This window comes from Colias philodice, chromosome 18 (assembly GCF_061535455.1).
Source record: "Colias philodice isolate Cphi_HAF_F1 chromosome 18, ilColPhil1 Martin Lab GWU primary, whole genome shotgun sequence".
Taxonomy (NCBI): Eukaryota; Metazoa; Arthropoda; class Insecta; order Lepidoptera; family Pieridae; genus Colias; species Colias philodice.
This window is the reverse complement of record NC_143103.1, coordinates 8,204,362-8,228,291: the sequence shown is the minus strand read 5'-3', so window position 1 is coordinate 8,228,291 and position 23,930 is coordinate 8,204,362. Positions and strand designations below refer to the sequence as shown.

At 33.0% G+C, this 23,930-nt stretch overlaps 2 protein-coding genes across 2 annotated transcripts in view; both read left to right on the top strand.

Annotated features, from left to right (window-relative positions):
- The window catches only part of LOC149480639 (uncharacterized), a 52,284-nt gene extending 36,660 nt beyond the window's left edge, over window positions 1-15,624 (top strand). Inside the window, exons 31-48 of the mRNA XM_089706880.1 lie at window positions 156-363; window positions 646-741; window positions 1,013-1,239; window positions 1,660-1,873; window positions 3,435-3,530; window positions 3,953-4,179; window positions 4,817-5,030; window positions 5,326-5,421; window positions 5,841-6,076; window positions 7,194-7,407; window positions 7,781-7,879; window positions 8,291-8,517; window positions 9,026-9,233; window positions 9,906-9,986; window positions 10,245-10,471; window positions 13,223-13,445; window positions 14,534-14,641; window positions 15,295-15,624. Of these exons, the coding sequence (XP_089563006.1) occupies window positions 156-363; window positions 646-741; window positions 1,013-1,239; window positions 1,660-1,873; window positions 3,435-3,530; window positions 3,953-4,179; window positions 4,817-5,030; window positions 5,326-5,421; window positions 5,841-6,076; window positions 7,194-7,407; window positions 7,781-7,879; window positions 8,291-8,517; window positions 9,026-9,233; window positions 9,906-9,986; window positions 10,245-10,471; window positions 13,223-13,445; window positions 14,534-14,641; window positions 15,295-15,506 (3,213 nt within the window). The 3' untranslated portion in view covers window positions 15,507-15,624. The remainder of the gene's footprint in view (window positions 1-155; window positions 364-645; window positions 742-1,012; window positions 1,240-1,659; window positions 1,874-3,434; window positions 3,531-3,952; window positions 4,180-4,816; window positions 5,031-5,325; window positions 5,422-5,840; window positions 6,077-7,193; window positions 7,408-7,780; window positions 7,880-8,290; window positions 8,518-9,025; window positions 9,234-9,905; window positions 9,987-10,244; window positions 10,472-13,222; window positions 13,446-14,533; window positions 14,642-15,294) is intronic.
- Window positions 15,625-16,799: 1,175 nt separating this feature from the next.
- PpD3 (protein phosphatase D3) lies at window positions 16,800-23,523 on the top strand. Its single transcript, XM_089706264.1, has 9 exons — window positions 16,800-17,087; window positions 17,196-17,437; window positions 18,504-18,651; window positions 19,011-19,132; window positions 19,288-19,558; window positions 19,776-20,006; window positions 20,560-20,779; window positions 21,180-21,261; window positions 21,661-23,523. The coding sequence occupies exons 1-9, from the start codon at window positions 16,994-16,996 to the stop codon at window positions 21,718-21,720; spliced, it is 1,470 nt and encodes a 489-aa protein (XP_089562390.1). The 5' UTR covers window positions 16,800-16,993; the 3' UTR covers window positions 21,721-23,523.
- Window positions 23,524-23,930: the final 407 nt, after the last annotated feature.

The following is a 23,930-nucleotide window of genomic DNA, read 5'->3' as shown; positions in this document are numbered from 1 at the left end:
GATAAGAAAAAGATGGCGCGTAACGGAAAAATGTCACGCATAACGAAAAAATGTTACACTAAATTTTTTCCACCCCGATAAAGAAGTTTCACTTCAATAATTTATTAGCCCTATTTCTGACTGTCTCATCTTTGATTTAATTGTTAAAATTTTAGTACGCTGGTCGCTGGCGTCTTCTAGAAACTTATCAAACCGATTTCCAAAGTGGTGCTTGCAATGATGCCACATATACTGTGCTACAAAACAGAACAGTATTGGTTAGAAACACTCAAGTTGTGAACGAAACCCTTCAAAGTATAGATGGTTCAGCTGAATTGGCCAGTGTAAGCGGTGCTGGAAAATTGTTCGTGACCTTCCCAAGTTGTAAGTATTATATATGAACTTCATAGAGTTATGATTGAAGATGAGGTAGAAGTTATTGCACTGGAGTAATATGTTAATTGTACAGTATTTATAGATGATAAAAATATTTAATTTTGTAATTTTTCTGGAGGTAGACTGCAAAATTCGTGGAGGGAAATTGTTTGGCGCCTTGTAAAATAAAGAAATAAAATTTTATGTCAATCTACATCTTAAAAAAAAGTAAACTTATCCTAAATACTATAGGTACTTAGATAAAGCAATTAATACATTTTTATCTTTTAGCATCCGAACCGGCGAATTACTGGATTTTAGACACCGATTACGAAAACTTTGCCCTGGTCTATAGTTGCAGGAATTTAGAAAACAACAGAAGAAGAGGTATGTTTTAAATATCGTAATTATTTGAAACTCATAGAAAAATTTTAAATGATTTTTTTAATCAAATAAGAAAAAAATTAACCTTAGAAACCATCTTTTTGCTAAATCTCGATTACTAAATAAGAAATTTCCCAGTTTCATACAATTTGTTCCAAGACAGTTCTTCGTTGATTTTACCACAGTCATGTTGTTCTACCATCATGCGTACAGGACTACTACCTATATTTCCGAATACTGAGTATCAAATAAATTCAATTTATTTTCTTTGCAGTATACAGTTGGAAATTAGCCCGATCACGTGAATTCACAGCAGCTGATAACAATCGCATGAATGCTATCATCGATACTATAGATGTACTAAATAGCAGATATTACACTAACGTAGAACATTCTGACTCAGCCTGTTTCTACTATCCCGAAGCTGATGGAAGTGCTCCAATATTCAGAGGACAGTGTGATGAAAATATCACACTAGTCAGCAATTTTAATGCTGCTGAAGTAAGTTTTAAGTAAATGTTTATGTTTAAGAATGAATTACTATTTCTTTGATTTGATTTGATTTTGAAACATGAGCCTTTATTATGTTTGGAAGAATGATAACGTCCTAATTTTACTGACCAATTTTAAGTCGGATTTTGAATTCTTTATTTCATCATATTATAATCACTATAAATAAGTCTCCTCAGGAGTCATTAATCTACTATCCTAGCATTGTGCAGGTTGGTAGATATCACATGTTTTCAAACGTTTATAGTATCATGATTCATGCAATATAGGTTTCCTTGCTTCCTTAAATGATTGCAACAGTTTTGATAAAGTTATTTTAAAGAAGTCAAAAATCAATTTCTTATCACTTTCGTATAAGAAGTATAGAATAACTTCACAATAAATTTTACTCCAAATTATCCATAATTCCAGTACTTGGATACGTGGTATGACATCGAGAGTTATTCAACCGGCTTCCAATTCGGTACATGTCCGACCGCCACATACACACTAAACGGAGATGTCGTCGATGTTTATAACACAGAAGTAGTGAACCAAGTTCTATCATCCATTAATGGTGTTGCTGTTCCTTATCCAGATGGTTCTTCCAGATTAACTGTGTCCTTCCCCATTCCTGGAACTAATTGTAAGTATTTTTGAAGTGAAAACTTCTTTAGCGGCGTTGGGTATAAAATCTTAAACTCGCGTCAGGACACGTGGCCTGATCGAAAAAGCGTAAGACGGATGTTTTTTTTTTTTTTAGCCCTTATATTCCATAAGACGTAAGACGGATACCATTCTAAAATATCAAACATACTGAACGTTAATAATCAAGTTTTCACTTCTGCCGGCACTCCCGAAGTGCAACCCGTCTTTTTTTTTAATTATTGTATTTCGTTTTCCATGCTTGGTGTATATGTACAATAAAGTATCAAATAAATAAATAGTTTGTCATATATTTGCTATCAGTATGATGTAATAATACCGTACAGTAAGATCAATTTTTGCAAGATATACAGTGGTGGACGTATAATTAGAAACACCTAATACGATGAATTAGTCATGAATTTCATAGCAATTTCTTATGAAATAAATAAATAGTTTGTCATATATTTGCTATCAGTATGATGTAATAATACCGTACAGTAAGATCAATTTTTGCAAGATATACAGTGGTGGACGTATAATTAGAAACACCTAATACGATGAATTAGTCATGAATTTCATAGCAATTTCTTATGAAACTAGATAAACGGGTATTCTATTACATCTATACATATAATAAATCTGTAGAAGGGTCAATTCTGTACATTGAAAATATTGAAGAAATAAATAGCAGGGGGTGTTACTGGATCGATACCAAACCCAAATATGTGATTAAAAAAATTTTTGTCTGTCTGTCTGTCTGTCTGTCTGTCTGTCTGTCTGTCTGTATGTGAAGACATCACGTGAAAACTACCGGTTCGATTTCGATGAAACTTGGTATAATTATACCTTATTATCCTGGGCGTAAAATAGGATACTTTTTATCCTGGAAAAATACGTAGAAAAAAATTAGTCTTAATTTTTCAGTTTTATCCATAGACGTTGTTCTGTAGAACCGCGAACACACGTTGCGTATTATTATAGGCCTAGCCGTATTTGGGTCCAATAATTTTTTATAAGATGTCATTGTCAGAGTTACTCAAAATGGAGAAATAAACCATCCACGCGAAGACCGACATCCGCGCGGACGGAGTCGCGGGCGGAAGCTAGTGTATAATAAATTATTTTCGATTAGAATGGAATCTATTCTATTATAACGCTAAAGAGTTTGTTTGTTTGTTTTGCTTGAACATGTTATTCTCAGGAACTATTGGACCGATTAGAAAAAATCAGTGTTAGATAGCTCATTTATCGAGGAAGGCAACAGAGCCACCCTCAGACCAAAAGGAACAGTGGAATGCAGGTAAAACTGCAGGGCACAGCTAGTATGAAATAATGCTTTATCTATACGTTGTTACACAAATGTTAAATTTTGATGACTCATTCATCGTGTTAGGTGTTTCTAATTATTCGTCCACCACTGCATGTCTGTTATTAAGATTTCAGTTTACAACTTTACATGTAAATTCTTAAATCTACAATCAATAAATTTTGACGGTATAACGTTCTTATTATATATTTGGATATCTATTATCTAACAAAAATGAATATTTACTTTTCAGTGACTACGCTTTCACCATATTGGGTATTATCCACCGATTACCGAAATTACGCTTTAGTATACTCTTGTGTTAACATTGATGATGAACACAGACGTGGTAAGTTTCTTTAACATATCATTTAACCCATTGAGCCCCGAACGGCCTGATCGGTCCACGACACACGTCACGTTTTCTATTGTGTCTGTGATTCCGGGGCCTGAGTTATTAAGTAAACATTTATATCATCTTGAATAGTTTCACTTCAGACAGGATATTCTGAATATACCAGAATCTGTCGGAGCACAGAAGAAAAGCCTTACAATTTGAGCATATTTTTGCCTTTTATCATTATAAAAACATGCTAGATCCGATGACCTAAGAACGCGGAAAACGGGGAAGAAGTTTCATCAAAAATCGTTTATTGCCAACATATGAGTTACTTACAGCCATACATATACAAAATATCCAAACCGTTCCATTTCTATCATTAGTCTAAAGTATTGATAATTGTAATCTTAAATAGGAAAATCAATTTCCAGTGCAAAGTTGGAAACTCAGTAGAACAAGGTCACTATCAGCCGAATCGAACACACAAATAAACAACGCCATGAATTCTGTACAAGTTCTACGGCAACAATATTATAATGTTAGAGGACATACAGATGAAGATTGCTTCTTTTATCCCAATAATTTCGGAGGTCCAGTCATTTTGGATGGGGAATGTGCACCCAGCACTATTGCCGTTCAAAACTTTAATCTTACTGGGGTAAGTTTGCTTTTTTTATGCAACTTTAACTTTAAAGATCATGAATTACTTTCAGCTAACTTGATATTTAAAATATGAACTAATAGTACTTACTCAGTAGTCAGTCAGTACTAGAAATCAACATATAATATTTACTAGCTGCGCTCCGCGGATTCACCCGCGTGGCTCCGCTTCTGTTGGTCTTAGCGTGGTAGATAATATAATAGATATAGATATATATCCTATAGCCTTCTTCGATAAATGGGCTATCTAACACCGAAATAATTTTTCAATTCGGACCAGTATTTCCTGAGATTAGTGCGTTCAAACAAACAAACAAACTTTTCAGCTTTATAATATTAGTATAGATTGTTGAATAGATTTATATTTCATAGAGACATCTTAGATACTTCCACATTCTTTCCCTCATTCTCTCAAGTTCCAAATCTTCCCATTTATTATTTACTAGCGGTCCGCCCCGGCTTCGCCCGTGGTACCTACATGTTTAAACTATCCTATCTCTCAAGTTGGATCGAACTGCACATGGTGTGCGAATTTTATTATAATCGGTTAAGTGGTTTAGGAGTCCATTGAGGACAAACATTGTGACACGAGATTTATATATATTAAGATTAATAAATTTAATATTTTCCTGCAGTTCGCCGGCACTTGGCATGAAGTATCCAAATTCCCATCAGAACTCCCATCAGGGGAATGTGTAAACAACAAATATGAAGTTGTTGCTAACGAAAATTCGTTCACTTTAACAAAGAGTTTTGTCACGTATGAAAAACTTAATGTAGCAACTGGTTCTGCGACTTTATCTACAGATGGCAGAGGAATTTTGAACGTTAAACTGTCTGGTGATAATGGTGAGATTCCTTTAAAAAAACAATTTTAATATAAATAAATAAATATTTTAGGACAATTTTCACACGCGGCATGATCTGATCCCATACTAAGGTTTCGCTTGTGTTATGGAAACCAGATGGCTGATAAACATACATATATAATTTTAAATAAACACTTATATAGATAATTAACCCCCAGACACAGAGCAAACATCTATGTTCATCACACATATATTTGTCCCAGGTGGGAATCGAACCCACGACCTCCGAATTTGAATGTTGTTTTATTTCTTCTAATAATAATAATCTCTTTCAGTTTCTTACGAGACCACTATGTATGTTATCGATGTGGACTACGATGATTATGCCTTGCTTTATGGTTGTAGGGACTTGGGAAATAACAGCAAACAAAGTATGTATTAAATTTACTTGCATTTAACATTTATGTGATTTCCAATTGATCATTCGTATTTGTATATTTGGTTCAAAAATCGTTGTAATCAAAAACTTTCCCGTTGAAAATATCAAACGGCTTCTTTTTATTGTTTATCATAATTATTTATTAAGCTATTGCATAGCTTCTATCGCGGGCCTTGAGCGCGGGGACCGAATCGAGAAATTCCGTAACGAAAAAACCTCACGCTCTCCACTCCGAAGGGCGCGGAGGTGTGGCTTGAAGGCATAGCATGCAATAGCTTTACCGCGGCAGTCCCCGAGTGCCACACGTCTTTTTTTTTAGTTATAAATATTATGTCCCCAGGGCTTCCAATCATCGTTTATAATATAACCATGATTTAAACTAACCACTTCTAACCATTTTTTTTCCTACAGTTTACAGCTGGAAACTAAGTAGAAACCAGGCTGGGCTATCTCAAACTGCTATCACCAAAATAGACAAAATAATATCAGAAACAAAAGATCTATTCGAAGGGTATTATGAAGAAACTGATCAAACAATAGTCGGGTGTTTCTATTATCCTGAATTTGAAGGAAACCCAGCGCAAATTATATTGCCTGGGCCCTGCGATGAAAGTATTCGAGGCGTTGCCAACTTTGAGGCCGGTCGGGTAAGAACTAATATTAAACTAGCTTCCGCCCGCAGCTTCGCCCGCGTGGTGTTTTGATAAAAGGTAGCCTATGTTCATTCTCAGGGTCTAAAAATTGTCTGTGCCTAATTTCATCAAAATCAGTTGAGATGTTTAAGCGGGAAAGCGTAACAGACAGACAGAGTTACTTTCGCATTCATAATATTAGTAGGGATGCCAAACACGTTTTATATTTGTGTTTTTTATCATATTAAACGATATTAAATTTTCTGTGAATGAAGATTATTCTGTACATACGAGACGAGATTCATATTGCATGAATGAAATCTTGAGCATGATATAACGTTGGTCTTATCGAGATAATATATAGCATACTAGAGGTCCGCCCCGGCTTCGCCCGTGGTACATATTTCGCAATAAAAGGTAGCCTATGTCCTTTCTCGGGTATCAAAATATCTCCATACCAAATTTCATGCAAATTGGTTCAGTAGTTTAGGCGTGATTGAGTAACAGACAGACAGACAGAGTTACTTTCGCATTTATAATATTAGTATGGATAGCCTTCCTCGATAAATGGGCTATCTAACACCTAAATAATTTTTCAAATCGGACTAGTTCCCGAGATTAGCGCGTTCAAACAAACTCTTCAACTTTATAATATTAGTATATTAGTATAGATATAAAATCATGTAATTGTACTATTTTAAAGTCGTATTATATATTACAGTACCTATAGATTAAGTGTAAAATATTTGTACAAGGAACGATGGGATTGTCATCGTCCTTTTGGACAAAAATCCCTAAATAAACCATTGAGATAATATTACTTCGTATGGAGGAGACACCACGAACAAAATCTGTGTGCCATTTTTTTTCTCTAACTAAGTTTTAAAAATTATTCTCTAGTTAGGTACTTACCGATGAAAAGTTATGTTAGTCACTTTTCCGTATTATTTGTGCAATATCGTAACACACACGAAGGCATATTTGATGCGTTTCACTTTAAAACAAATAAAAAATGAGCGTGCAGTTAAGCCATATGGCTTATGTTGAGCGGAACATAAGTGATGTAGGCGGTGTCTTCTCCATATGTATATCTCAATGAAATAAACGGACATATAAAAATTATAATTTACAGTACCTCGGCAAATGGTACCAACAAGCAAGTTACCCGCAACTATTCCAAGATGGCGACTGCGCACGTGCGTACTACAGCACAACAGATGGCGTTGTTGTACAAGTTATGAACACACAAGTAACAGATCGTAAACTGGATGTGGCTTATGCTACTGCTCAAGTGATTACTACTGATGGCAGTGGGGTACTCAATGTGACGTTCACTTTACCTCCATGTGAGTAAAAAATAAAATATAAAAAATAAGTTAATGTTACAAAAAAATATTATTGATAAAGTATTTTAAATTTTTTGAGATATTGAAATTAGGATGTTTTTATCGGCTTCAAAAAGGTTCTCAATTCAGTCGGTATATTTTTTTTGTCACTATACAGACAAACTTTTTTGTACCCAATGATTTTTTAGGAATTCGTTGTTTTCAAGATACGTGAAATTATAAAGTCCGTGTCTGAAGTCCGTAATCTGAAATCAGAAGTCCGTGAAAATTTATGTATTGTTATTCAACAGATATTTACTTTAATTAGGATAAAAAATAGTGGAAGGAAAAGTGTAAAAAGACAGTACATTTACGATATACCATTCTTTTACAGCTTCCCAAGCCTCGAATTATTACATTCTGGGCACAGACTACGACAATTACGCTTTGGTATACAGCTGTAGAAACATCGATGAGGGCAAGAACCGAATAGGTAAGTGTTTTTTTTATAGATTAAGTATAAATCTAAAATTATTGTAAGATTTTTTTCCACTAACACGATCAACATATATTTTCTTGAAACACATATTTTATTTTTCTTTATTTTATTTTTTATAAAAAGACAATCCTATCGTACCTTATACGATGATGCTACAATTCACAATCTCTATAGATAAACATTTAAACTTAAAATTTAAAAACGTTCTAGCTGCGCCTGAGTGCAGCTAAAATGCTATGAAATACACCAACAGTGCAATATTTACAACAACATGTACATACTATATGCAACAATTATCTCTAATGACTGAAAAAACTTGCAGTAACCATTAAATTACAAAACTTACATAATTATATTATTACTTATTATTAAATTAGTGACAATAACCTATAAATCAACTTGCAGTAACAAGTTGGAAGCTAAGCAGAACCAAAACTCTCGAACCCCAATACGATACAATAATGAGCACAATAATAGACAACACACAAGGGTTACGTGAGAACTATTACATACAAAGTAACCAATCAGATGACGCCTGTTTCTATATACCAGCTGTAGATAGAGATCAAGCACCCGTGTTTAGGAGTCAGTGTGACCCGGTACAGGGCGTGCAAGGATTTGATATACAGAAGGTTTGTAAACTTGTCCTGTGAACTTTACGAAGTTAGATTATAATCAGCTGTTCCGGAAACGGGCAAACGTTGTTCTGCCTTCCTTTTTCTTATCACTTAGGGATTTGAATAGATGTTTTTACTTATTCGATTTTCAGACCTAGACGATATGCACATACATTTCATGAAATCAGTCAAGTTTCGGCGGAGTTTTACTTCCAATGCCGCGACACAAGAATTATGACAGATAATTAAAAATAAAAAATGTTCAAAAGAGATATTTCCCAATAATTTTCCTTTGAATGTATGTAACGATGGTCAGAGCGTAGTGACGTAGTCTACAAAGAGTTTCGCTGCCATGGTACACCACATCAGGAGAACCATTTTTCCCTTATCTCGTGCCATACAACAAACTCTAGCTTTATAACATTTTAATATCATGTCTACAAAATGTTTTACTATCCGAATTTTTCCAATATTCACACAAAATCCTCACTTAGAAAGTTACCTATTTTTTCCCAACTTCCAGTACTTAGGCTGGTGGCACCAAATAGAAGCGTATCCAACAGACTCGAACCCTGGCTCCTGTGTGAGCTTTGATATCAGAGCCTCTGGATCAACATATGAGTTAATAGAAACTGGAGTTAAAGATAACAATGCTACTGTAGTTGTGAGCACTGTTACTGCTAGCAATGATGGAAGGTTAAGGCAGACGTATAACGATGGACGGGTTGTTGGTAAGGATATAGTTAATTATTTAGGGGTAATAGGGCTAAAGGCCATAATGGGAAGAAAAAAAGACGGGTTGCACTCCGGGAGTGCCGCAAGAAGTGAAAACTTGATTATTAACGTTGAGCATGTTTGATATTTTGGAATGGTATCCGTCTTACGCTTTTTCGATCAGGCCACGTGTCCTGACGCGAGTTTAAGATTTTATACCCAACGCCGCTAAAGAAGTTTTCACTTCAATAAGGTGGGTAGGAACAATAAGAATACAGTTAACAAAATTATTATGATGATAATGGGACTAATGAAAGGAATCAAATATGTAGATTATTTAGCTCTTTCCTGACAAAACAAATGTTCTGTTTCTTTCTTTCGAATTTGCATATTATAATTTTTAATACATACATTTCAATGAACATCCCTAGTAACTATTTGATGTAGGTACATGATTATTGTACCTTCGATTAAGGACTTCTGATAAAAGGGATGATGATTAGAAAATAAAAGATTATGTGTACCATCAAACAATCCAACGTAACGTTAATTTTATTGAATAAAAAAAATAACGTTTTTAAATAATATTATTATACCTAATAGATAAAATGTTCAAGATTCACGAAATCTTCAATTATTGTTCGATTTGCGGATTTTCTCTCTATTTAATAATCTTAATCATTTTTCAGATATCTGGGTCCTTGCGACCGATTACGAAACATACTCACTTCTGTACTCTTGCGAGAATATAAATGCTGATTATAAGCGAGGTAAGTTAACTTTTTTTTTAATTTAAATGTTTAAGGACAGATATTATATAAAACACCTCATCGTCTTCTCAATGTTGTCATTACATAATTATTACATCTGTAATAAAAAAATCTAAAAGTTGCCTGGCAGAGATCGCTTATTTTAGTGATAAGGGCCCTTTTTAACAAGTTAAATATTTCTATCTTTTTTTTTCTTTTCTGTGTGTGTTTAATAGAGTATTGTATATGTTAAATTTCATCTTTAATTTATCTCAACAGTATGGAGCGCAAAACACAGCAAGACGCGTGTTCTGACACCAGACGCACAGAACGCAATGTCAGACATTATAGCGAACAGACGCGTTCTGGACCAACAACTTTATCTCTCTGTCGACCAGACGGATGCTGTTTGCTTCCATTATCCAGAATTATCTGGCAATCAGGTTATATTGCCTGGACAGTGTGACCAGAACATTCCGGTGGAAATGAGATTTGATCCTGCTCAGGTACAATTTTTTTCTGTTTAGTGACATTTATTGTATCGTTTGAAAGGGTACATAAGACATACAGGATTAGGATATACCCAATGATATTATATATAGAAACAAGAGGTAGATACGTCATCAACGCACCAAAATTGCTTCCGTGAATTGGTCCTATTTGGGACCAATGCAATCAGTCAGATTGTCACCGGTCCCAGTGAGCGCATGTGCCGATAGGTACATTAAAGTTGTTGAAAATGCCTTCCTGTGTGTTCAGAAAGTGCACGTATTCGTGCAAAAAGATAAAGGAATATCATATCACAGGAAAATATATTAAATTATTACAGTTTATGAGTAAAAATAACAATTTACAATTCTTTATGCTTGACACTTGTATTGAAATAATGAAAGGGATAAAACATTGCTTCAATCACTAGTGTGACAAAGCTAGCGTCTAGCGTACACTGTGTTCAAAGATTATCATGTAGATACGATTATTGAAAATAGAACGGTTATTTTATTAATTTCGATTTGGGTAAATACTTGATTATTTTTATATTTAAATCCACACAGTGGATGTAATTAACAAATATATCTATTTAGTATATACAAAGAAATCGTGATGGCAAAAATGTTTTTTTGCAAAAATGATGTTGAATATACGTATACATTAAAGAAAAGATTATCGCTACTGACGAAAAATGCTATTTGCTTTTCTGTAAATAGCTATTGAACATAAATTTTATTTGTGTTTTAGATAAAAAAGGCTTTTTCATCCTTTCTTTTATTTCATCCTTTTTTTCATCTAGGCACCACTATTATTATATTCTACAAGTTGGAGTGATGACCTTGTACGGGTTTCGGGAACTGCCTTGAAACGAATAGCGTAAGATCGGTCCTTATGGAATTCTATAAGGAGGACTATGCTCAGCAGTGGGTGTTTATCGGGTAAATGATGATGACCGAAAACGAACACCACAGCTAGTAATAAATACTTAACCCTTATTAAAACGCTGGGAGCTATACTTCCCACGTCTCAGATTGAAGTAAATCGTGTTTTATTTTTATATGCTTAAACCTAATGCAGTGTAATATTTATCTACGCAATCTTAACATTTTAGAGAACTTCTTTTCATGGAAACACTTTTCACAGAATTATTACATGTCATGGTAAACACACGTCAAAGTTAGGTGACGTGATTTTGCAGCCGAAAACGACCGTTATTTTTTAGTTTTTGGTGTAGTGCTCATAAAAAATTAGATAAGTAGATTTGAGTTCTAGCTATGTAAACTAGACTATATTACGGTTGCGTGAAACGTAAAAATATGCCCAGAATCTTTCGTATATACCTTGGTAGAGTCGATTGAAATTAAGTCTTTAAGTGGGAAGATATCATCCCAGTGTTCGTCACTGCACACGACATTCGGAAATTCTATATATAAAATCTGTGTGTCTAAAAAATCTTTTTTAGTTGGTATAAGCTACTTATTTATTGTTTTTCGTTATTTCCTGATCAGATAATTAGAAATCTTAACTCAATACATTAGTATTTACCTATTATTTTTATTTTGTTTTAGAAAAATGCCATTTTTATGTTGAAGTCATTCATTTTTTAATTCCCGAATTCTTCCCTCAGTAAAAGAAACTTGCATTGATGAGTACTTTCACCTCCTTTATTAAAAAACTTGATCTTTATAATTTTTTACGATAACATAAATTCACAAGTGGAGTCAGGGCAACTAACTAGTGTTTTAAAATATTGATGTCTGGAGTGGACACTGGGAGCTATAGTTCCCACCTTTCCAAACTTTTTACAAGAGAGAACAGATGACGGGATATATACTTCCCACCGAAAAAAGGGTACTTCCCCCCCACTAACCCCTTTTTTGTGTGTATTTTTGAAATCTACGACCCAAAATTACCCAGGAACGTATATTACTTTTTTGTTAGCTCCTCCACAGGCTCGCGTTTGAATAAGGGTTAATACAGTTATATCTCCAAAAAAGTTTTTTCATTTTAATACAACATCATAATAATAATTAAATAGTAAATTACATTGTCACATTTGTTTACTTGTGCAGGAAACATAACATCTATAACATTGAACCTTCTGTGTCGTTAGTCTATGCCAATTACCATGGCAACTATTTGTTTATTTATATTTAATTGGTGAATTCTTATGACTTTTGCTTACACCTGCGCGGAAGTGACAAACTATCTTTGTCTTTTTTGTTTATTAGAGCCATCTCATTTCATTAGAGCCATCTCTCTTATACAGTCTGTGAATGTAATAAATTAAGTAAAATGATACTTGTATTTGTGTGTGCCTGACACTGCATATGAAGCATTTTTTTTGGATATATTGTGAGTATATAACGTATCTATACATAAAATATCATTGGATATACCTACTCAAGTTCAAAAGTTCAATAATAGAAAAAAACTTGGATACACGATTGAAGGCTTTAAATATGATTTCGATATTTAATGAATAATCTTCCTCAGACTGTTCATTTTGAGGAAAATTGTTATTATTGTAGGCTGTAAAAAGAAAAAGTGTTTGTGTGCCGAGCTCGTGTCAGAAGTGAAACTTCTTTGACAAGATTCGAAAATGCCAAAATCGTCGCCTTATTCCATGACGTGACGGTTGCTATGACGTGACCTTGACATTTTACTCTCAACTTAAAGAAGTTTCACTTCAAAATCTTTAACGATCAAATACATCAGCAAGTCTATCCGTTTACTTTTCTTAATTTTTAAGTTAAATATTTCAGTATACCGGTACTTGGTACCAAATAGAACGGTACCCACAACCGTGGGAGCGCGGCACCTGCACTGGCGCCAGGTACTCGCTCAACACGGACACTAGCGTGGTCACTCTCCTCAACTGGCAAGTGATAGATGGCGAGTTGGACACTATTGAGGGCACTGCTACTATCAGCTCGCTTGATGGTAGTGCGAGGTTAACTGTGACCCTGCCGATACGTGAAATGAGAGGTATGTATAATATAATATTATCTACCAAAATACCTACATTATTGATTTATTTAGCAACTAAATAACCCTATAGACATTGACCTTCACAAGAATTGTCAAATATGTGAAAATTAAAAAGTTGTTGTAATATATTACACATAATTTATGGTTAGGGAGCCAGGTGCAAATTTGGTTAACTATTTCCTCTCAAGAGATAATTCGTCAGACGCATGAGAGTATAGTATTATAAAGCCTCGTGAACGTCAGCTGGCGCTCGGTTGGGGGGGTGAGCGGTTGTAGCCTCCCACGCACATAGGAAAAAAAATACATTCATTCATTCATTTCCTCTCAGCTAAAAATTTGTCAAATTGTAGCTAACCCAATATCTCAACGAAAAAAAATAGTCAGCTGGTTACAACATGGTGTATTATACGTCAGCTGGTGTCTCGAACATGAAAGTTAAATTTAAAGAAAAATTTATTTTCCGTTATTTCCTCTCAAACAAAAATTTACCTGATGATAGCTTATATGTAACTGTGGATAAATATATATGTCAGCTGGCTGTATCTTGGTGGAAAAACCGTCAGCTGATACGGGAGGCTACAACCGCTCTTCCCCCCAACCGAGCTCCAGCTGACGTTCACGAGGCTTCATAATACTATACTTTGATGCATTTTACTAATTACCGCTTGAGAGGAACTTGGTCATAAAATCTGCTGCTGGCTCCCGGACCATTAATAAGTAGGGACTCTTGGCTTAAGGATTGGATAGAAGACAAATGCATTTGACATTCATTGATTAAAGTTAATTCTGTGGATACTTCATTTTTTAATCCTCTTAGAAAATTGAACTCTTATAAGTAAAAAAGGTGTAGTTAGGTTAACAACGCTACATTCGGTCTTAAGAAACGGCAAAGTGAAATGGCATGACTCAAAAATCATGAGCAAAAAAGAGACAAAGTAAAATGCGGCTAATTAGCCACATTTTGACGTGCCACTAACGGAGCACTATCTTCACCTATCTTCACCTATCTTCACCTTTTACCTTATACCTTATAATATCATAATCAACACATATTTTAATAATTTTTAATGTTTTTAATTTAACAGAAACAGAACCCGAGCTTACAACGATGGAACTGTACGTGCTAAAAACGGATTATCTTTCATATTCACTCGCATACAGCTGCGTCAATGTTGGACCTTACCGTCGTGCAGGTAATTTAAAAACACATGTATTTATGTCGTGGCCATATCGTAGATTTGCTCATTTCATGAAATGGTGGCATTTCATGAAATGTTCGAATGTCTATTGGCCACATCATGATGTGGTTTGAGCAGATCAATGATAAGAAATCGTTTCTCGATATGGCCAACTAAATGCGAGGTTTTTTCATGAAATTATCAAAATTATTTGATCATATCGTAAAATAGGTTACATTCACAGGTTACATTAATAATTATTATTGGTAGAGGCGCTGCAAGCGCTGCGTACATGTCATTCTAGATAATATAATTATTTCAACAAAAAAGTACTTTTAATTAAAATTTCACTACAATGTAAAAAGCAACTTTTCATACATTTTAGATTTTAAATCAAATACTTAAATAAAAAATTAAAAATGGCTTTAGTTACCTATTATTGCGTTACACAAGATGCACATTGCTAAGCAAAACTAAGCAACACGGTCTTTTTGCTACAATTTTCAAATTTATCATTCTAATTAATTAAACTTGTGTAATTTTTCTTGTGTTTGATGAACACTATAAAGAAATTATTGACATCCATACTAATCGCTTTAAAAATCGATTATCTTTAAAAAAATTTTTTTTCGAATTTCGCGCCAATTAATTTGTTTTTTTTTTTACAGTATCTACATGGAAACTCAGTCGAACGCGGTCACTGACAACTGAAGGGGAAGCCGCCATTGAGACTTACATGCAAAATCGCGACGAATTTAACAACAAATATTTCATTAAAGTAGAACAAAACGACGAATGTCCTGAGCCAAGCTCCGCCATATTAGTGAAAAGCAGTATTATTGTATTATTTGTAAGCATAGCTCTGTTGTGCCTGTATTAAAATGGTAATATTATGTCTATAATAATGTAATGTAATTATAATTAGGTACATAAAGTTATCTACATAAATGAATGAGCATTTTTATATTTATTATTGTTAATAAAAAAAATATTATTTATACTTCGTTTTTATTTTTGTTTTACCTATTACCTTATTTTGTCATGTATTTTTTCCTATAAACATACCTATTATTACAATCATATACTTACATAATATTTTAAGTAGATAAATTTACAATATAGTTTTAGTACCTAGGTAAAACCTAATAAATTACATACTAAAACCCTTAGCTAAAACCTTCCTCTTGAATAACTCTATATCTATTAAAAGACTGCGTAAAAATATGTTGCGTAGTTTTGAAGATTTAAGCATACAAAGGGACATAGGGACAGAGAAATCGAATATGTTTTATACTATGTAGTTAGTGATTACGTAAAAAATAAAACATGGTAAAAAATAATACTATACATAAGGCCTACATATCCATACGTAGTTATGGATATTTATAATTTATTATACAAATTCTGTCTGTCGATTACCCTTGTCTGGCAAAACCACAGCACAGATATCCATAATACCTACATAATATACCTATATATATTATATGAAATTTTTTAACAAAATATAAAAGATAACCTAGGTCAACCCCAAAGGTTTGAAATAAATTATGAAAAGATTTTGTCCTACCTAGTTATAGGCATGAGGTAGGTACCTTTAAGTTAAGCTCGTATCTCGAAAACTTTCCCGAGGAAACTAAAAAATTTATAATAATATTATATTATTATTATTATACCTGTACCTTACATGTAGGTAAACTTTTACAATATTATGAATCTTCATGTTTTTAAATTTTATTCGGAATGAAACATCAAAAAAGTCTTCAATAATTATCTCCGTCTATCTTGGTAAGGGCAAAGGAATTATTAATATTGGTTAAATGTTAAATATTTTTTTTAAGTTCGAACAATTTTATCATGTGTTCAAAATGCCATCTAGCGCATCTAATGTAAATTCTATATTTATTACAGTGCCATCTAGCGTCCGGTAGTGTAACTAGTATTAGTAGTTTGATTATCACTATGATCACTATTCTATTATTTATTTATTGTATGAATTAATTTTGAGAGAAGCTATGAGAGAAGATATGTTAGTCTCTATAAAAATCATGTTTGTTTTATTTATTATAATTTTATAATAATTGTCAGAAAGTTATGGGAACAAAACAGCTTGTATCCAAGGCCAATATTGCACCAATCAAGATCAATCAGTCATTCATAAAATCGTTCATTCAACTTCATCGTTCATGTCTGATGTCTCATCAAATTTGATTCAGTGATCTATGACTATCAAATTAATTTTTCACGTAATGCGGATACGGATAGTATGTAAATGAAAATAAGAAAAACCCTATAATTCTTATGATTACGACTTCGAGTCACAATAAATAGATTTTTCACGTAATTTTATTACTAATTATAAAATAAGCGATGGCCGAAAACGAGGAACTAACCGGGCCCGTGTCGCAGGAGGATCTTGATGCTGCAGAGAAATTTAAAAATGAAGCTAATGAATATTTTAAAAGTAAGTATAAACGGTCTATACATTGAATTAATAAAAATAAATTGTTTACATACAATGACAAACGTTTTTATTGGGTTTGATTTAATTAAACTTTATAACCTCTTTCAGAACAAAATTACACTATTGCTATTGAATTATATACTAAAGCGATTGAGAAGAATCCCAAAAGTGCAGTTTACTATGCAAATAGGAGCATATGTAACTTAAGGCTAGAGAATTTTGGGTATGCATTAACGGATGCCTCAAAGGCTATTTCACTTGATAAGTCATACACCAAGGCATACTACAGGCGGGCTGCTGCGTATATGTCACTAGGAAAATACAAAGATGCACTAAAGGATTTCCATTATGTAAGTATAGTAAACCATTTGTACACATTAATTGATAGATTACTTATCTCCGATACTGTATGGCACTATGTTGAAAGACTATTTCACCATGTTCGAGGTTTTTCTTTATTTTTTTAGATTCTCAAAAGATATAATTATGCAGAATTTTTATTTTATGATAGTGTGTACAATAAAAATCTTTTATTATACCTATTCAATATAACATATTAAATGTTTTCTTACTCCTTGCCTGGTTCTCAATGCTCTTCAGTTTATACATCAGTATGTGTTTGGTTTCATTATTAGAAATGTTTTATTATTTTATTTGCACACCTTTAGATTGGTTAAAGATGCAGTCTCAGTAAAATATTGCTTATAGTGTTCTTTTCTATTATAGTACGAAAATAAATGATTTCTAAAATACCTTAAAAAATTATCCCAAGCATATTTACTTACTTAAACCATTATCTTATCTGTTAACATGTTGCTGTACCCATAAGAAATACCTTATAATATTAAAGGTCACAAATTTTTAATCAGTGATTAAATTAAAAGATAAATAACTTTATTAAAATCTTAAGTACACAAACTTATAGGTACTTACCCTCTTGGTACGTTTCTGTTTTATTAAAGTTATGGTATATGAATATTGAAGATTTATTTAAGATGGTATTAAAATTTAAATATACATAGGTCTTAATTGTACCATTTCAAATGTAATACTGAAGCTACATTACCAATAAAAAGTAGCATTTTTAAGCTATTGCATAGCTTCTATCACGGACCATGAGCACGGCGACCGAATGTAAAAATTCCGTAACGAAAAACCTAACACCCCCCACTCCAACCGGCACAGCGATGCGATGCTATGCAATAGCTTTACCGCAGCAGTCCTCGAGAGCCACATGTATTTTTATTTTTTTAAATATAATGCTATCCTAAATTTAAACAATCTTGTAAATTTTTAAAGTCATTTATCAAGGTATTACTCTCTTAAAAATCTGATTTTATTATTTCTCATTTCCAAATACATGCACAAAACCAAACACTTGCTTAAATTTATAAAACTTATTTATTTAAATTACAGGTAACCAAAGTACGGCCAAACGATCAAGATGCCAAGTTAAAGTACAATGAATGTAATAAAATAGCTAAGAAAATCGCGTTTGAGAAAGCAATCGCAGTTGACAAAAAGGAAGTTAATATAGCCGATGCTATTAACTTGGATGCTATGAGTAAGTTAGAATTTTTATAAATGAGAAAGTGTATTCATTGGTTTTTTTCGCATTTCACAAAGCAACTTTATGATATATTTGGGTCTGAAATAAAAGGCTAGAGAATAATTTACGGCCGGTTTTTCAATTGAGTTATTGATGTTAAGAACATCTTAAACCATGGTGAAATGCTGATTAAGTAATTTCTTGTATGTGACATAAGCATTCCCAAACTTTATCAAATCAATTCTCAATTCAGAAATGTATGTTATGGCTTATACATATATACATTTGACTGTGATGAACATCTCAAAAAATAAGGAAAGTTTCTTTGATTGGACAAATTCACAAGCAATCATTATTATATTTATTATTTTTAGCCATTGAAGACGAGTATGAAGGTCCAAGCTTAGAAGATGGAAAAGTAACACTCAAATTTGTCACAGAACTAATGGAATATTACAAAAATCAGAAGAAACTACACAAGAAATATGCATATAAGGTAAACAATTATTTTGAAACATCCCCGCAATTTCATTTCGTTGTAAAGTGGACAAATATTTTTAGTGGTAAATGTTTACAGAATAAGATGACACTATTCTTAAAATTAATTGACTCCCAAACAAAATAAAACACTAATGAACATATAAATTTTAGATATTATTAGACGTAAAGGCTTATTTACAAAAGCAGCCATCGCTCGTCGATATCACAGTGGGTGACGAAGACAAGTTCACAATATGTGGAGACATCCACGGGCAATACTATGATCTAATGAATATATTCAAACTTAACGGACTGCCCTCGGAGAGTAATCCATACTTGTTCAACGGAGACTTTGTAGATCGCGGCTCGTTTAGTGTGGAATGCATCTTTACGTTGTTCAGCTTTAAATTGTTATATCCGAACCACTTTTTCATGTCGAGAGGTATGTATTTTTTGGCTTTTTTTTGAAAAATGTACTACGTTTTTAGTAAAAATGAACATTTAGTTTATATTAAATTATCTATAAGTAAGAAAAAATATTGTATGTTACATGGCAAGCTATAATTATAAAGTTAAATTTTTTCTTGCATAACAATTATGTCTGTAGCAAAAATACCAAACCTATATGTATATTGAATAATGGAATGAATACGCCCCAGGTAACCACGAGACGGTCGACATGAACAGGGTATACGGCTTCCGCGGTGAAGTCACATACAAGTATTCATCACAAATGGCGGATCTCTTCACCGAAGTATACCGCTGGCTGCCGCTAGCCCACTGTATAAACACCAAAGTGCTGGTGATGCACGGTGGACTGTTCTCGAAGGATGACATCACGCTCGACGATATACGCAAGGTCGAGAGGAATAAGGAGCCACCAGAAGATGGTAAGTCGGCTATTGTTGAGGTTTCGTGTTCCCAGTTGGTTGAGGTTTTGTGTTCCCAGTTAGTTGAGGTTTTGTGTTAACAGGCGGTTGAGGTTTTGTGTTGCTAGTTGATAAGTTAAGCTTTAGAATAGTTGTACCGCTGCCGCTAGCCCACTGCATCAACACCAAAGTGCTGGTGATGCACGGTGGACTGTTCTCGAAGGACGACATCACGCTCGACGATATACGCAAGGTCGAGAGGAATAAGGAGCCGCCAGAAGATGGTCAGCGGTCGCTTTTAATGAATTTGTTGAGGTTTTGTGTTCCTAGTCTCTTGGGTAAATCGGTGGTTGAGGTTTTGTGTTCTCAATTAGTTAGTTAGGTATTAGAATAGAAAACAGTTCAACTTAACATATTTTTTTGCCTAATTTTATCTTAATTTTACTTTTTTTTGTCCTACATTCGACTTACCGTATTTCGTTGCCTTATCATGACTTTTACCACGTTTTTCATACTTTTTTGTCCGATATAACGTATTTTAAAATGTATTACAATATTATTTTCCTATTTCCAGGTATAATGTGCGAGCTGCTGTGGTCGGACCCGCAGGCGGCGTGCGGGCGAGCGGCCTCGCGGCGCGGCGTCGGCTGCCAGTTCGGGCCTGACGTCACCGCCGCGTTCTGTGAACGGAACGGCCTCGCGTACATCGTGCGGAGTCACGAGGTCAAGAACGACGGCTATGAAGTCGCGCACTATGGGAAATGTATCACGGTGTTTAGTGCACCTAATTATTGGTGAGTTTCCAAAAAAAAAAAAAAAACATTTTTCGAACACTTTTCTAGCCTGAAAAAAGGCGGAATTCACGCATTTTCATAGAGATTATGTGTGTCCCAATACACCTGACTCATTCTAGCAACAAATATTGGTAAGTGTCAGTAAGTATCGGTCCCTATACATATATACGCGTCTGGAACTCGCATTTTATTACGAAAATTATTTTTCTGTATTTTGACAATTCATATTTGCGGCTACAGTATATTATTTGTGGCCTACAGTAGTTGTTGAGTTTATCGCGAACGGACAGACGCGACCAAATACTTTTTATAATATTAAACTAGCGATACTTACCCCCTTACAGTAAAAGTCTAAAATTAGATTACTATAATACTATAAATATAATTTTCTTATTTGCAGCGACGCAATGGGTAACCTGGGCGCCTTCATCACAATGAACGGCAAGGATCTCGAGCCAAACTTCACTACGTATGAAGCTGTTGTAAGTATTTATTTTGTTATTTATCTTTAACGAAAAATAGGTAAAATAATAATATTATAAAAGTCAGTAAGTTGGGGATTGTGCTAGAAAGTGCACTGAATTTATGATTAGGAGGAAAATAATTATTGTTTTTGTGTATTGTAATTTAGATTATTTTAAATATACCCTATACCTGAAGTTAATAGTAATATTATCTGTCGTCTATTTGATTGCTACTTTTTCGTGAAAATAGATGTTTTACAAAAAAACATTGCTGTTGCAACTGCTGCATTCTGTAAATATCGCAACCCTTTTTATATTTTTCGTATAATATATTGCTCTTCATTTAGATTCCTACTATGTATGTATAAAATGTATTACATATACATTGTATTTATCATATTTTTTTCTAATTTTCAGCCCCATCCAGACGTGAAAGCCATGGCCTACGCGGACTCAGTACTAGGCATGTTCTACTAAACAATATTCAAAGAAAACCACATGGTTAGTGATTGTGGTACAATTAACAAGGCGGCCTTAATGCTATGTTTATGAAAACGGAGTTTTCTGTAAAAAGTTGAAATTTGTTCAAAGAAAAAGAGTAAATTGTGTGACAGAAAGAGATGGATAGAGTAAAACCTAATGGACAACTAAGCCATTTAAAAATGAGCTCTAATTACAGATTCAAATACGGTTGATTTTCCAATGTTCGAGTAACTTCGATTTAAAATGCCGTTTCTGTTCAAAATAAAAGAAAGAGATAGAATATTTATTCTGTATGTTTACTGGATGATTGATAAGAATAAAAAATGGTGGAATTTTACGTTAGATGTCAGTGATATGAAATTCAGATTATTAAACTATAAATATCAAAATAAACGAATTTTGATATTCATCAGCCAAAGTCCAAATAAATTAAAATAGTCATATCATTCAAATCTCTTATAGAAGTCGCTTCCAATATATTTTAATTCTTTCATTTTTGAAATTCCTTATAAATTTTAATAATATACGTAAATGGAAAAAGTGTCCTTTCTAATTTTCTGAAATTCATTTTATTCAAATAAATAACATTTTGTATTTTAAAGTTGTGTTTGGATTTCATGTCTTTCACTGAATTTCATATAATATTATCACTCAGAAGCGACATTATTATACATGTTACGAGTATTCGTATAAAAATTGAAAAAATCCCGCTTCACAAAAATTATATATTCTTTCCCAAAATTAAAAATAAGTACAATTTCGGTCAATACCTACAAAATAATAAATATTTTATGTGATTTGGTGACCCATTTTAAAAGTAATGTCATCACTCATCACTATTATTCTTGAAGAAAAATCGACAACTCATTCATTGATTTTATCAAAATATGCTTCATCGTTTCTTAGCTGACGGCTAGTTGTCATAATTACAAGATTATACGAACAACAGTATCATTTTTTATTTGTACATTTTAAATGCGACTAATTCTTTAAAGCATTTTGTACATTCTTTTACTTTTAAGTTTTTCAAAGTTGCCATTACCTTATTTTATAATTAATGCAATGTTGCAATAAAGTCTTTGTTTCAAATAAATGTTGTTTTACGTTGTTGAATAGCTTTTCCTTTACTCAACATAATCATAAGCGGTGTATCCGTTGTAATTTTTAAATATTATTTTAACTTATTTTTATTTTTCCGAACAAATTAATTATTTCGTATTGAAATCTTTCTATAACGAATGTAGTATATATTCAACCATTATTTTTAGAGATAGAAATAACCTATAATTATATTTTTAAACCAAAAACAATAAAAACGATGCATTTATTAGTTCAATTTTTAATTGTATTACATTGTATCTATTTTTGCTCTGGCAACCCCATTTGTTATGTCACAGTTTAAAGCACTATCATAATTGCCCTCATTTGTTAGAGCTAAATAATATTTGAATTTAATTGTATAGGGTAACAGCAAACGCATGCAATAATTACGAATTTCACTGACCAAGTTTCAAAATCTAGCTTTACGGTATAAATAAAAGTGTATTATATAATGAATTATTTTATAAGTAATTAGGGAAAAGGGTAATGCTTGTTTTCACAGTCTAAGGTATCCTTAACCTTTCGAAAATTGAACAAATAATTTTGTAAACAATACATAAGTATAGTAACACTATGTAGGCTGAATTTCTTATAACGTTAGAATAGAAATTCGTATAGCTTGTGTTGGTGCTGATTTGATAGGTACAGTTTATCAAATTTTGTATTAGATATATGAATTAAAGATTTTAATTGTCATGTGTAGTGTTTTTTTGCCCGTAATGTACCGAATGTTGCCAATTTATTTGCTCAAGTATCATTTACTCACATCACGATTGATATTATTTAATTTTAAAGGTAAAAACTAAACCTTGATAAGGAAATATCTTAAGTATCATAATATGTGACTTTGAATCATTTGTGTTTTGTCTCTTTCTCTCTTATGATTTTTTTTTACGTTATGAAGAAGGAGACGAAACAGTTTATTTTTCTTTAGAGGAATGTCGGGAAGGAGTTTATTTTTAAAAACCTTTAATATTTTGATCGTAGTCTATAGTTAATATATTTAAAAGGCAATAAGCAAGGTTGTATTTTGTATGGAATGAATAAAATTGAGTTGCCGAGCATATCAGATGTAGATAGGGTTTGGTGTTGATTTAATAAAT